General features: G+C 39.2%; 1 protein-coding gene across 6 annotated transcripts in view; it reads left to right on the top strand.

Annotated features, from left to right (window-relative positions):
• The first annotated feature begins 2,240 nt into the window (after positions 1–2,240).
• The window catches only part of ANAPC1 (anaphase promoting complex subunit 1), a 121,478-nt gene continuing 109,264 nt past the window's right edge, over positions 2,241–14,454 (top strand). For 4 of the 6 annotated variants that reach the window (XM_067704375.1, XM_067704376.1, XM_067704377.1 and 1 more), the window contains exons 1-10: positions 2,241–2,493; positions 4,972–5,208; positions 6,208–6,369; positions 8,298–8,349; positions 8,918–9,018; positions 9,597–9,679; positions 10,770–10,843; positions 12,581–12,726; positions 12,944–13,164; positions 13,880–14,089. In XM_067704375.1, the coding sequence (XP_067560476.1) occupies positions 4,996–5,208; positions 6,208–6,369; positions 8,298–8,349; positions 8,918–9,018; positions 9,597–9,679; positions 10,770–10,843; positions 12,581–12,726; positions 12,944–13,164; positions 13,880–14,089 (1,262 nt within the window). In that variant the 5' untranslated portion in view covers positions 2,241–2,493; positions 4,972–4,995. Of the gene's footprint in view, positions 2,494–4,939; positions 5,209–6,207; positions 6,370–8,297; positions 8,350–8,917; positions 9,019–9,596; positions 9,680–10,769; positions 10,844–12,580; positions 12,727–12,943; positions 13,165–13,879; positions 14,090–14,454 lie in introns of all 6 variants that reach the window. The other 2 variants (XM_067704374.1, XM_067704378.1) reach the window with 2 other exon arrangements.

Genomic DNA, 14,454 nt, shown 5'->3' with positions numbered 1-14,454 from the left:
AAGGTTTTGCTCAAATGCATGTGAAAACTGCCTCTTATGACGGCAAATTAGGGTGACCAGTGGTCCCAGCTTGCTTGGGATGTCTGATTTTAAAATGGAAAGTCCTGTGTTTCGGGGAACCCCAGTTCTGGGAAAACATCATAGGCGGAGGCCACGGAGAGGCATCTTGAGAGAATTTATTGGCAGACAAGGGAACATCCAGGAAGAAGAGTTGTGTGAACCCTTTCAGTAACTCTATTCACAGACTGGACAATAAGCCGCATAGGACACACTTTGTGGACTGTGTTCTCGAAAACGTAGAGCTGAAGGCGAATTTGATGAGTGCTGATGCTTTAGCCCACGATAGAGAGAATGAAGGGAAGGGAAGGATGAGAAGCACTGCATTGGCCACTGCCAAAAACTCAGCTGACTGCTTGGCAGGCGTGCCCACTCAGCCACAGAGGATGTCTGGCAGGCTGTGCAAAGAAACCATGCTGTAGAACAGTCCACCAGAGGGAAAAGAAAAGGGAATTTATGTCTCTGGCTCCTTCCTACCTTGCTCCTCTTGAACAAAATTTGCCTTGATCTAAATTTGCTCCCTACACTTTTGGGTTTATATCAGCTTGCACACCCCATGGGGAGGCATTCCCTCCAAGCCAGTGCCCCAGGGAGTGTGACAATGGCCTGATGGCACAGCAAAGCCAGGGCAGAGGGCCTCGTCCTCTGTGGCAAGTGGCTGGTAGTGGGGCTGACAGGGCTGGTGGAACCAGCCTATGGTGTCCCTTTCTCTAGGAGGGCCACGTATGGTCAGGCCATGGTGGTGGCTGAGGTGGGGCAAGAGGTGGAGGGTGGCACTCAGAGACTCTGAGAGGCAACTGGGATATGTCCTGATGTTGCTTCTCCCAGAAAGACCAGGTCAGGAAGAAGACTGGTAGGAAGAGGACTTAGAGGGGGAGTGGTGCTGAGGGGGCACCCTGTAGGAGGAAATAGGTAAAAGATAAAGGCAGAGCATTGTTAATTGATTGTTAATTTGACCTCATGTGTACCCTCAGAGCAGGGATGTCTGGGGATATTTTGGTCTCAAAGTCTAAGATAGACTAAGTTCTATCTTGATCCCTTTGGGCTGCTATACCATAAACTTACGAACAACAAACATTTATTCTTTACAGTTCTAGAGGCTGGAAAGTCCAAGATCATGGTGCTAGCAGATTCAGTGTTTGCTGAGGTTGTGCTTCCTGGTTCATTGACAGCCGTCTTTTTGCTGTGTCCTCATTTGGTGGAAGGGGCCAGGGAGCTCTGTGGGGTCTCTTTCATAAAGGCACTAATCCCTTTCATGAGGGCTCCACCCTCATGACCTAAGCACTTCCTAAGGGTCCCACCTCCTAGTATCACCGCATAGGCCATTAGGTTTCAACATAGGAATTTGGGGAGGAGACACAAATATTCAGTCCTCAGCAGGCTCCTTCCTGTTGGAGTAAAGCCTTCTGAAAAGAGGCCATTTGAGCTAAACCCTGAAGGTTGACATTTCAAATCAAAAGATGAGAATGAACCAAGATACCACGAAGTGCAAGATGTGTTTGGAGACCCTAAGGAGATAATTTTAGTGGAGACATAAAGTTTCAGGCAACTTTATATTTCTGGATAAGGAATTTGAACTTTATTTCTCAGGCAATAGGACGCCTATCAATCCTTTTAACATAGCTACACCACGCAATGGGAGATTAGAGCTCAACAGAGTTATCACAAGTGTGATATTTTATGGTTGAATCCACAGACAGGGAGGGAGGGGTAAAGCTCGGGTTCTTAACCTGGATCTATGAATTGCTAGGGGAAGTCTCTGTGAAGCTCAGATTATTACACGCAACGTTTTTATGAGGACCTCTATACCTTTCATCAACTTTTCAAAAGGTCCGGACCCCCAAAAGGTTAAAGTGCACTGGTAAATAGAGAAAATCAGTAGAGTCCCCACCGTCCCCCAAGCCTGGAGGCATATACCTCCAATTTGGGGGTCAGGAGGCGAGAGCGAAGTTGGCCAGAAAACCTTCTAATTCATAGTTATGAGGCAGTTCAGGCTCGTACTGACATGACCTGGGGAAGATCTGGATGCCAGGAAGATCCTATCCCAGTACAGGCTGAAGGTACAAATAAATACCCAGCAAATTCCTCCTCGCGCTTCCTTCGCGCAACTGCGGAGGCGTTAGGACCGCGGGAACGCCGCTCGCTCCCGGCGAAGCCCCGCCTCGGCGCGAAGCAGGACGGGAAATTCAACATGGACGCGTCCATTTGAACATCTCGTCTGAGTGGTTCTCCTGCACGCCTGCCTGTCATTAGCAGTCGTGTTCGCAGCTGCTGCCCAGTCTTCCTCCGGAATAGGGGAGGGAGAGGGAATGAGAAGCTGCAGCGGCCGAGGAGTCACCGTGACCGTCCCCGCCGCCACCCTCGGGCCCCCTCGGCCCCCGCGCCTCCGGGGAGCAGCCGGGGCTCGCCGCGCCTGACGCGTCCCGAGTCACACAGGTAAGGGCCCAGGCCCGCAGCGCCTGGTGGTTCATCGCCTGTCCGGTAGCCCTCTCACCCGACCCGAGGCCTACCCGCGCGCGGTGACCCGGAGGGCTGGGAACCCGGGGCGGGCCCTGAGCGGGCGCCAGAGCCAAGAGGACCCCAGCTTGCGGGCTGGGCTTTACGGGGTGCACCTTCCTGCTCCACTCTGCGCCGGCTTCCTTCCTGAGCTAAACGCGGTGTCCCGTGTGGGCCTTAGCTTCTAGTTCAGCCCCTTGCCGCTCTGATACGATGTTCTGAGACCCAGGCTCTTAGACTGTTTCACCTGACCCTAAAGAGGCCGGGGAAGCTCTGCCTTTTTGCGGAGTCTTAACTCAAGGTGTCTTCTGTGTGCATTTGGGTTTACTCTTGAAGCAACTGTGTGGTTACCTCTGGCGGGGTAGTTTTTGTTCCTAGTAAGCAATGCTGATATCTTGTTTTATAGCATATCAATTTAATACAGTACTTTCATCTGTAGCTCTTTATGTTGTCCCATAATAAGTAAAAACATAAAAATTTGGGGTATTGCAAAAGTATTAAATGTGTCGCCTTAATTAGTACAAAAAGATATTGTACTATGAAAATAACCATAATTAATATTTTTGTAATTTTCTCTCAACGCTTTTTTGTTTTTTTTTCGTTTTTTTTTTTTTGCGGTACGCGGGCCTCTCCCTGTTGTGGCCTCTCCCGTTGCGGAGCACAGGCTCCGGACGCGCAGGCTCAGCGGCCATGGCTCACGGGCCCAGTCGCTCCGCGGCATGTGGGATCTTCCCGGACCGGGGCACGAACCCGTGTCCCCTTCATCGGCAGGCAGACTCTCCACCACTGCGCCACCAGGGAAGCCCCTCTCAAAGTTTTAATAGGATAACATTTCAAAATTGCACAACTGAAGTCGGATGAACTCGCAAGATTTTTAATGTTGGTTATCCTGTTGACTAGAATATAAGAAGGCCAGCTGAATTTTATTTTTTTCTTGTAAGTTTTATAAGGTACTGTTTTAGTTATATCCCAAGTTCAGGTCTTCTCAATTCTGAATTTTAGCGGGAGGAAAATAAAAGTGTTTTGATTGTGGCATATGGTTATGTCAGGAATAGCATTTAATTCATAGCAAAATAACTTTCACCCTAGAGGAGCTGCATAGGAACTACAGGGGCTTTGAGATATTGCGGGAAAAAAACCCTACTGATGCCAAAAAGACCTCAGATGAGAAATATAAGTCAAATTTAGTTAAACTTTTTTTTTTTTTTTTGCCGTACGCGGGCCTCTCACTGTTGTGGCCTCTCCCGCTGCGGAGCACAGGCTCCGGACGCGCAGGCTCAGCGACCATGTCTCACGGGCCCAGCCGCTCTGCGGCATGTGGGATCCTCCCGGACCGGGGCACGAACCCGCGTCCCCTGCATCGGCAGGCGGACTCTCAACCACTGCGCCACCAGGGAAGCCCTAGTTAAACTTTTAATTGTGAGTGCCATTTCAAACCCTTTAAAGTTGTCTGTGGTGCTGTGGTCAAACGTTGGTTTTGATCTGTTTGAGGATCGTAGCTTAAATGTGATGCCACAGAATCCATTTTTAATGTAGGTGTTTTCTTAGAGAGAGAACTGGCATCCGCCTTATATACCACATTATACAGTGAATTTTACTAGCTGTCAACTGCTGTATGTAGAAATGTTTTGGAAGTAAAGGGGCATGGTTCTACCCACAGCTCAGCCACATCTTTATAGTGAGAAGCTGTACTGTAATAGGTTGTGTTAATTAAAAGCTAGGACTCATAAATTTGCTGCAAGTGTGGCTGTCCCATGGCCAGAGTTCTTCATGCCTTGGTTTCCTGTGTTTGGACCCCAAATTGGAATTGATTGTAGTCATATGTTTAGGTGGATTGGGGTGTCAAAACTACTGGTGACATTTGACAGTTTATTAGGTCTTTTGTGGATTGGTCAGCTGAAACGAGTAGTTCAACTTGTGACGAATTAGAAGTAATATGTGTTTTTTGGTGTTTTTTTTGTTTGTTTCATTCGAATATGCCAGTGGTCCTTGAGGTGTGCTTTTCAAATGAGTTTCCAACAGCTGAACAGAAATGACCTTAAATGTTGAGAAGCCGGGCAGTCATGGGACTGTAAAGTACAACTTGTCTAAATACTTCATATGTGAAGTGTGGAAAAACTAGCATATAGTAGTAGGAGAATAGGACAGGTGTTGTGGGATGTAAGTGCTTGTCTCAACCCAGCGGTTTCCTTTGGTGGTAACCGTCTATTGCTCAGTCTCCAACTAAAATGTGGCAATAACTGTAATCACCTGAGAGTCAGATCTGGAATGACCTTTGATGTTTTAATTACTTGTACACCTCCAGTGTAATAGGATTGACACTCATCTAAGGATTAATGACTCTTCTGTAAACTTTTATGATATTTTATTCTGGTTTTAACTCTAGAAGCTGACCAGAGTGTGTTTGAATTCATACAGAAATAATGTTGATATTTGGAACCCATGTCGAACTTCTATGAAGAAAGGGCAACAATGATTGCAGCCGGGGATTTGCAGGAATTTGTTCCTTTTGGTCGAGACCACTGCAAGCACCACCCTAATGCTTTGAACCTTCAGCTTCGCCAGCTGCAGCCAGCGTCGGAGTTATGGTCTTCTGATGGTGCCGCTGGCTTGGTGGGATCCCTTCAGGAGGTTACGATCCACGAGAAACAGAAGGTTCCGTTAAGTTTCCCATTGTATTTTTGAAATATAGAATGTTGTGATCTACTTGTAATTTAAGGCTACCTGCAACTGAGAAATGAGTATAATGCTACTTCTAGGGTAGTGGTTAAGATTTGGTAATTTCAGTCAAGACTAAAATAATGACTTCATTGTATTATGGTGTCATAACCGTTTATTTAGGCATATAACTCATGGTTTTATAATAAGTGCTATGATTATGGTCCATTCTAAACCTCTTTCTCTTCCCTTAGTATGTGGGGACCAGATTTCATGTTGTTTGATTATTAGATGGTAGAGTTAGAAATGGTCCCTGCTGCAAAAAGACTTACATGTTTCTTGAGGACAAAGAAAATGCCACATAAGTAGATAGAGTACTAGTTCTTAAATAGGAGAATGAGATGTTAGCGTGTGTCAGGAAATCAGTCTTTCCCACCTTATTCCACTTTCATTCCTTTTGGGATACCAAAATCTCAGGGAGAGGAAGTCTATGTAGTTAGAAATCTGAACCTTTCTCTCTCCCATTTATTTTGATGAGTGGGACAAGGGAAGGAAGGTGAATGTATATTTAGTTGTGAAGCAGGGAAATCTACCCTGTGAATAAACTCCCCCAGTGATTCCCATGTGCACCTTCCTGCCCCCTCTCCATCACTTCCCCATGCACCTAATATACCATTTTAGTTTCCCTAGCATGTTGGTTTCATTTTTTGATCTATAGATATGGTATAATTTTTGTTTGTTTATATTTGGGGCAAATAATATAGTAGTATAATATAAAACATCCTGTAAGGTATATAATACACATATGCACACACCCCACTTTGTTAATCAGTGGCACTAAGCTTCTAAGAATTGGGCTTAGATTGAGTCTTACTCCCCAGGCAAAGAGAGAGTAGGAAACTTGTCTCTGAATGATTATTTGATTTAATTAATAAATCCTGCTCCATACTTTGGAAAAAAGTGCTTGAACATGTCCTACATGTGTTAATTTTTAAGGAGAGCTGGCAGTTAAGGAAAGGCGTAAGTGAAATTGGAGAAGAAGTAGATTACGATGAGGAACTCTATGTGGCTGGAAATATGGTTATCTGGAGCAAAGGAAGTAAAAGCCAGGCATTGGCTGTTTATAAAGCGTTTACAGTTGACAGTCCTGTTCAACAGGTGAGTTGATTTGAATTTTAGCGTTTGATTGACTACTTAACACTTAAAAAAGTTTTTGTCCTAAAATTTAACAGAAATAATAAAAACAGTGTAATGGTCCCAGCAGCTGGGTGTCCATTTAAAAAATTTCATTTGTTTTCTGTATCATCACTTTTTTTACATCATCTTTTGTCAATTTAATGATAGTCTTTAAACACTGTTCTTGAGTAATTCAATTTGTTATTCTCAGTAAAAATTTCTAAGACATTGAGGGTACAAAGAATACTGTAACACATGATGATTATAATTGATTACAGAGTATTCAATAAATAAAAATCTGGTTCCTAGTGATAATCAGAAAGAGAAAGAAAAAACCTAACTTGTTATCATTGCAGTTGGCTATTACACCTAACTCTATTATGAAAATCGGTAAAGGGAAGGAATTAAGCATTTGCCCTGCCTTTCTAGGAAGACGTGCAGTTCATCTTGAGTTAATGAAGGAACACCCTTATTTATGGACGAATGCCAGCTAATATAGAAAGAAGGGTAGAGTTAAAAAATCACCACTTTGTAACCTCCAGTGTAATAATGGATTCAGAAAAGGATTGTTAATGGATATTAACACTCTTGGGTGAAAGGATATTACCATGGCACCAAGGTATTACCCTATGAATTACTTGCTAAAATGGACTGGACATCAGGTGCTAGAAGAAAATTACATTATTTTTCCTCAGGTGGGATGACGGTTTTGTGGTTATATAGGAGTACATCTTTAGTTTTAGGAAATGCACGATGAAGTGATTAGGGGTAAAGTGTCATGATGTGTGCAATTTTCAAATAGCCCCTGCCCCCTGCAATTCCACGTGTACTCAAATGCCCTTAAACAGGTACGGCAGAATTCAGGTGAGACAGATGTTCACTGTACTGTTTCATCTTTTCTTACTGAAAGTTTTTAGAATATCAAGTTGGGGGAGAAGTGAAAACATTTTTGTTGGTTGCATTAATTGTTAGGCTACTGACAGGAGGTTTTTAGAAGCTTTTTACTCATGTGAAGTTCCCCATTTGTGGACACTGAAATCGTACCTCGACACTGCTTTTTTTTTTTTCCATGAACTATTTCCTGATGAGTGTTGTACTCTTCTAACAATTTATTAGGAAGGGTCAACTGAATTATTCCCAAATTTGAGAGCATGTGTGAAAGCATTTCCATCCAGGAGTGTCAAAGCCAGTGCTCTTTTTGCTGATAATTTCCCCCTCATGTAACATTGTGAATGTATTTAATACCACTGAAAAATGGTTAAGATGGTAAATTTTATGTTATGTATATTTTACGACAATTAAAAAGACACATAAAAATGCCATTAAAAAATTTCAATAAGTGATTGTCAGTTGAAGTTTAATGGCTTTTCAATGGCATTCAATAAGTGAATGCCATTAAAAAATTTCAATAAGTGATTGTCAGTTGAAGTTTAACAGCTTTTCCTAGTTTGTATATATATTTTTAAGATGGGCCCTTAAGAAAGGGAAATGTTTTTCTAAACATTCTTTCTGGCGAGTCAGAGAATGATAAGATTAGGTAAGTCTGGAGATTATAAAATAGCTTGGCAATTTTCAACTCTTCTGATAATCTTTAGCTTTGTATAGGATATAGGGTTTACTACAGGTTGAACCACTATTTGAATTCACTTTTGCTGCAAAGCTTCTATCTAGTAGATTTCTTGATTTTGTTTTCCCTTTTCTTTTTATTTGCAAGCATAGTTTATCTTTCCTTAAGATAGTTATCATTAATTAGTCTAATTTTATCTTATTTTTCTTTGTTCCCATGGTATATGTGTTGAGCTGATGAGGAGGGACCGTTATGTAGGTGACACTATTATTTAGATACCATTAGTTAATAGGTTATTATTTAGATGTCATTTTCCTAGGTAAGCATTTTGTTTTGATTTTAGGCATTGTGGTGTGACTTCATTATATCACAGGATAAGTCTGAAAAGGACTACGGTAAGTTCCTTTTTGAAATTTTATTTGATCTTATGATGATTCCAAATGTTTATCTCATTTTTTTCATTCAAAATAAGACACTAATAATGGTGGGTTAGCGCAAGCATTTTTATATTGTGCATTAAAGAATTTGTGTTGTTGGGAATTGCAATTCATTTATTTTTAAAACATTTATTTATTTATTTATTTATGGCTGTGTTAGGTCTCCATTGTTGCATGTGGGCTTTCTCTAGTTGCGGTGAGCAGGGGCTATTCTTTGTTGCAGTGTGCGGGCTTCTCATTGCGGTGGCTTCTGTTGTTGCAGAGCACGGGCTCTAGACGCTTGGGCTTCAGTAGTTGTGGCTCTCGAGCTCTAGAGCGTAGGCTCAGTAGTTGTGCTGCACAGGCTTAGTTGCTCCGCGGCATGTGAGATCTTCCTGGACTAGGGCTCGAACCCGTGTCCCCTGCATTGGCAGGCAGATTCTTAACCACTGTGCCACCAGGGAAGTCCCGGGAATTGCAATTTATGATTATTGGGATTTTTTTTTTGAAAACAATGCATATATCTTGTTGTACTCTCTCTTTTCAGGTAGTGATGAAGTAGAAAAATGCATATGTATATTGCAAAGCTCATGTATTAACATGCATAGCATAGAAGGAAAGGATTACATAGCTTCTTTACCTTTTCAGGTAAACTTGAGTGTTTCAGTGTTTTTGTGTTTTACTGGAGAATATTCTTGAATTAATTGGTTTCAGAAGTATTGCTACTCTCATGTCTTGTAATCAAAAATGTTATTTTTACTGAAATAAACTTGTAGTGGCTTACCATTTCCATCCTTTGTCTTAAAAATAAATTATTTAGTGAAGTGAATTATGAAGTCTTTTCTGAGAGGTTTTTTTTCAGTTTAAGTGACATAGAAGAAATCATTTTGGTTTTATTCAAGCACTTGAGCAATATTAGTCTTTCTCCTGTTTCTCATTATCTTTTTCATGCCCTAATGCTGTTGTTACACTTTAATCACACTGTCATTTTGGTACTGATATTAGCTACTGGCAGGAATTTCAGGTCGAACTTCTCTTTCTTAGATTTGATTTTGTCTTAGATTTACTTGTTAGAATTACTTAAAAATTATAGTTAATGATTGTTACTTTGCAAAACTCTTATTAAATTGGAAGGAAATCTAATGTTCTGTAATGTTTCGTAAAAACATGTTATAAAGAATAGTTTCTTTTACTTCTGTTTTTTTCCTCACCCTTTTACCCAATAGGTTGCAAATGTTTGGCCCACGAAGTATGGCTTGTTGTTTGAACGAAGCAGCTCTTCACATGAGGTTCCTCCAGGCCCACCCAGGTATGCAGGTCAGAATATGATTCCTTGGGCTTTTTTTGGTTGGTTCTAAGGTAAAATTGTTTACCCAAAAGTTTGGGATGATGATAATTTCCATGCTGTCAGCACAGATAGATGCCTTTTTCTCTCATCTCAGCATTGTACCCTTATGAGTTCTACTTCTCACTTGGCTCTTAATTATCTACAGCTTTTTTCCCCAAGTAGTAAAATTGAGCAAACACTTGGCTTAAAGATAACAAAACTCAATTCTTAGCTCTGCCATTTTTTCCATCATGTTACTTTGGGCAAATCATTAGCTTTGGCTTTAGTTTCCTTATCTGTTACAGGAAGAATACTGTCATTTATTTCTTAGGATTTATGCAGTAATTTAACAAGCTAATGTATATAATCTCTTGACATAGCGCTTCTTATGTCTTAGGTGCGTAATAAATTATAGTGTGTTTACTTTGTCTCCCTAATCAGCTGTGAGCTCGTTGACGGGCAGGAACATACAGTACCTGTCACAGTGTGCTGCAAGTAGTAGACACTGAGTTTTAAGAAAATTGCTTATAGATTTTAATCTCTCTCTGTGTTTAGATAGAAGGTCTGTTTTTTCCTCTTTTTTCAGTCACTCCTTAAGAAAATGCAGCCATTTCATTTACTTGAAGTGTTTCTTCTTTTTATTTTTAAATACTCTCTTTTGTCAATAGGTCTAGAAGACTAAATTTCTTTCCTAGTTGTTAGAGACACTGCCACTAAGAGAGGTTTTAAAAAAAAAATGACTGCCTTATGCCCATTACTCTGTTTGTTCTGAAAGGTGTTGACTGCTGCTCACAGATACTACCTGGGCTACACTGAGTTCCGTGTGTGTGTGTGTGTGTGTGTGCGCGCGCGCGCGCGCAAATTTACCCTGCATAAGAGGAAATATTTCTAGGAATAAAATAGAAGATACTGTGAAAAACAGTAGGTCAAAAGTTTTTAGAGGGTTGCTTTTTGAGATGGTAGGTTTCTAGTTAGTGTAATCTGCAGAAGACATTTCTTTGCAAGGAAAGTACAAAATTTGTGCACAAATGGAGTCATCTTATCTTGGTGATTATTTTTTGTTCTTTACTAGAGAACCTTTACCCACAATGTTCAGCATGCTGCATCCACTAGATGAAATCACACCTCTTGTTTGTAAATCTGGAAGTAAGTGTATTTTTATAAATTCTTTTATGTAGGTTCTCTTTTGAGTTTGGGGCTGGGGAGGAAATAAAGGAGCTTATGAAAATTAGATTTCTTTTATAAAAATAATATAATTTAAGCATTTAAAAATAACTCTTATTATGAAAATAATTCATATTAATTAATTCATTGAATACCCTGGTATTAATTGTTTTAACAGCTATTCTTTTAGTAAAAATAGAGCCTATACATCAACCAGAAATACTGTTATATTTTCTAACTTACCTGTAGATGCCTCTGGACTTTGTTCCTTAGTAATTAGTAAGTAAATGAACAATACTTAGATAAACTAAAATCGTTTCCTTTTTTTGGAAAAAAGAAATGTAGGGCCTTAGACCTTTACTTTGGAAATTTTTAATATTTCATTTTCCCTGCTCATAATAACATAATTTGCTGGGACTCAGACTTTTAATAGTTCCTAGAGGTATTTCTAGATGCTTGTTTTAAAATTTTAAATGTGACCAAACATAGGCTATTATGAATAATGAGGACTTGAAGGCTAAAAAAAAATATTTATATTCTTTGACCAATTTTACTTTAAGGACTTTATCCCAAGTATATATTCTGAAATACCACTGAGGTTTTTATCTTCTATATCAGGGCTTGGCAAACTACAGCCTGGGGGCTAAATCCAGTTTATTTTTCTAAGGCTTAAGAGCCAAGAGTGGTTTTTACCCTTTTAAAAGGTTGTAGAAAACAAAAAAAATTATGCTACAGAGTCAGTATGTCTGCAAAGCCTAAACTATTTACTCTTTGGCCTTTTACAGAAAAAGTTTATTGATAATTCTATATTATACTGCTAACAACTACAAACAACCTAAAAAAACATGTCAGAGTGTGTGATTGAATGGTATGCAGCCATTATTGATCATGTTTTTGAATAATATTTAATGACCTCAGGAATTGCTTATTCATAATGTTAAGTAAGGTACAAAACTAACTGCAATATCATCCTAATTTTGTAAGAACATAAAAAATATGTCTGTGTAGGAAAAAAAAAAAACTCAGAGGAGTGCTCCCAAAATATATTAGTAGAGGTTATTTTGAGTGGAATTATGAATGATTTTTATTTCTTTCTTTATAAAGTACTCCTTTTATAAAATAATTCTTTTTAAATTTTTCAATATTTTAACTGAGAGGTCAACATTTAGGAGACAGTCAAATAAGGATATAGAAACCAGTTTATGGTACTGTAGATGTAAAAGCTGGACTCACTAGGAAAAAACTTATTTTGCATGTGTATCCAGTAAAGCAGAAACAGTAGTGTACTGTTCAGCACTGTTTGAATAGTTATAGTAGAGAACAGATTTCTTAGAGAAGAAAAGAACCTGTAAGGAAGTCAAACTTGGTCGAATGGTTGAGTGTAATTTAAGAATAAGTCAGTTATTAAAGGAGTCATGGACCTTTTACCTGTGGCTGATGAATTTAATGGTTTAGTCAGCACAAATCTTCAACATTTAGTTGCATGTGTGTGAAATCAAAACTTGTAAGATTCTCATCTTCAATATATTTTAAAGGAATTGATGCCCAAATAAATTTATTAAAAATTGAGTGTTAATTATGTAATATATTAATAGATTTTTGTGCCTTAATTGCCTTGATTTCTCTTTATCTTTAGGAATTGCAAGAAGTCACTTCATAAACAACAGTCTTGTAAAAGTCCATTGTTCTATACCTGATCATTTCTGTTCTGTCTTTAAGGTCTTTTTGGTTCATCACGGGTACAATATGTTGTAGATCATGCAATGAAAATTGTTTTTCTCAACACTGATCCCTCCGTTGTAATGACCTATGACACCGTTCAAGGTTTGCATTCTGTGTGGGCTCTCCGGAGAGTCAAAACAGAGGTAAGGGTGAAGGCAGATCACTTCTTAATAGAAAAGGATAGTTAATACTAAAAACTTTGCAGGTTTTTAGAAGAATCACTTGTGAAATAGGTTGAGTACCTTAGGTAAAAAGATATTATATCTTTAATAACTGGCAACTACCCTGCATTCTCACAAGGAAATTGCCCTTTTAATCTAATTATTTTCTGCCCCCTCCCCCTTTTCATTTTGACTTAAGGAAGAGAATGTTGTTTTAAAGTTCTCTGAACAGGGGGGCACCCCACAGAATGTGGCCACCAGCAGCTCGCTCACGGCACACCTCAGAAGCCTCTCCAGGGGAGACTCCCCCGTGGCTTCCCCCTTCCAGAACTACTCCTCCATCCACAGCCAGAGTCGCTCAGCCTCCTCGCCCAGCCTACACTCCCGCTCACCTTCCATTTCCAACATGGCAGCTCTCAGGTGGGAATTAAGTGTGGAAGCATTTCCTTGCTTTAAACAAGACATCCCAAGAAAAAGATACCTTCTTTTAAAACTTTCTCTTGTGATTTGAAGGATTTAAAATTTCTGTTGACAGATCCTGAGTATCTTTTAGAGAAAAGAGCATTATTCCAGTTGTGCTATTTTTACTAAGACTTCCAGGCCTACTGTGTTACTTTTTCACTGAGTCATATTTAGAGACTGCCAGTGCTTGTTGTAAGAGTGCCTCATTTTTAACACTAAGTGGCAGCAGTTTGGTGAATATTAATTACAGAAATTTTTTGGTACTGTTTTCTTTTGTCTTAATTTGCATTAGCTTTTCTTTTGTTTTTGTTAATATCTGTCTGGTACAATAGGGACATAGTTTTGTTGGTGTGTATATGGTTGAATGTATAGGAACATAGTTTAAACTTTTTTGAATAATATTGGTATAAATAATTGATTTTCTGAGGCAGAAAATGAACTGATTTTCAGTTAAAGAAAAAGAATTCTAACAGGAATTCTAAATCCTTAGAATATAATAAAGCATGCTGACAAACCGTTTAAGTAGCTACTCCTTTTTAAAAAAATTGTATTTCTGACTGGGTTTATGTTATGAATACTCTCCATACATAGAATTTGGAAAGCTTTATTAGAAAGTGTGTTATATCAGCCTGTGTTATTAATTGTGGTGCACTCTTTTCTCTTTATTTTGCAGTCGTGCTCATTCTCCAGCATTAGGAGTGCACTCTTTTTCAGGGGTGCAAAGGTTCAACCTTTCAAGCCATAATCAATCTCCAAAGAGACACAGTATTTCTCATTCTCCAAATAGTAATTCTAACGGCTCCTTTCTTGCACCAGAAACAGAGCCAATTGTTCCTGAACTTTGTATGGACCATTTATGGACAGAAACTATTACTAATATAAGGTTTGGAGTATATATTTTTATATTCAAAGAAAAATGATACTAAAAGTTTTAGAAAATACTTGGCATTTTGTGTAAAGCTTCCTTTGAGTATAAGCAGTTATTAATATTTCTAAAATACATAGAGATATATATTAAAGGCTACCTCAGTTTCAGTAGAGGATGTTAGTGATATTAAGGTGACCATAAAAATATTCTTTTGTCATTTGCTATTTCTTCCTTAGTAATCTCTCAGATTTGAGGTGTTTGATGTTTTAGGGAGAGACAACTAATTTCTGTAGATTAGGAAACTTGGGAATTTATAACATTTTTCTTAAGTTTTGTCTTTATGTTAGTTGAGTATCAGCTGTTTTTCTGGGAAACACAAC

This window comes from Pseudorca crassidens, chromosome 14 (assembly GCF_039906515.1).
Source record: "Pseudorca crassidens isolate mPseCra1 chromosome 14, mPseCra1.hap1, whole genome shotgun sequence".
Lineage (NCBI taxonomy): Eukaryota > Metazoa > Chordata > Mammalia > Artiodactyla > Delphinidae > Pseudorca > Pseudorca crassidens.
This window is presented reverse-complemented; position numbering and strand designations above follow the sequence as displayed.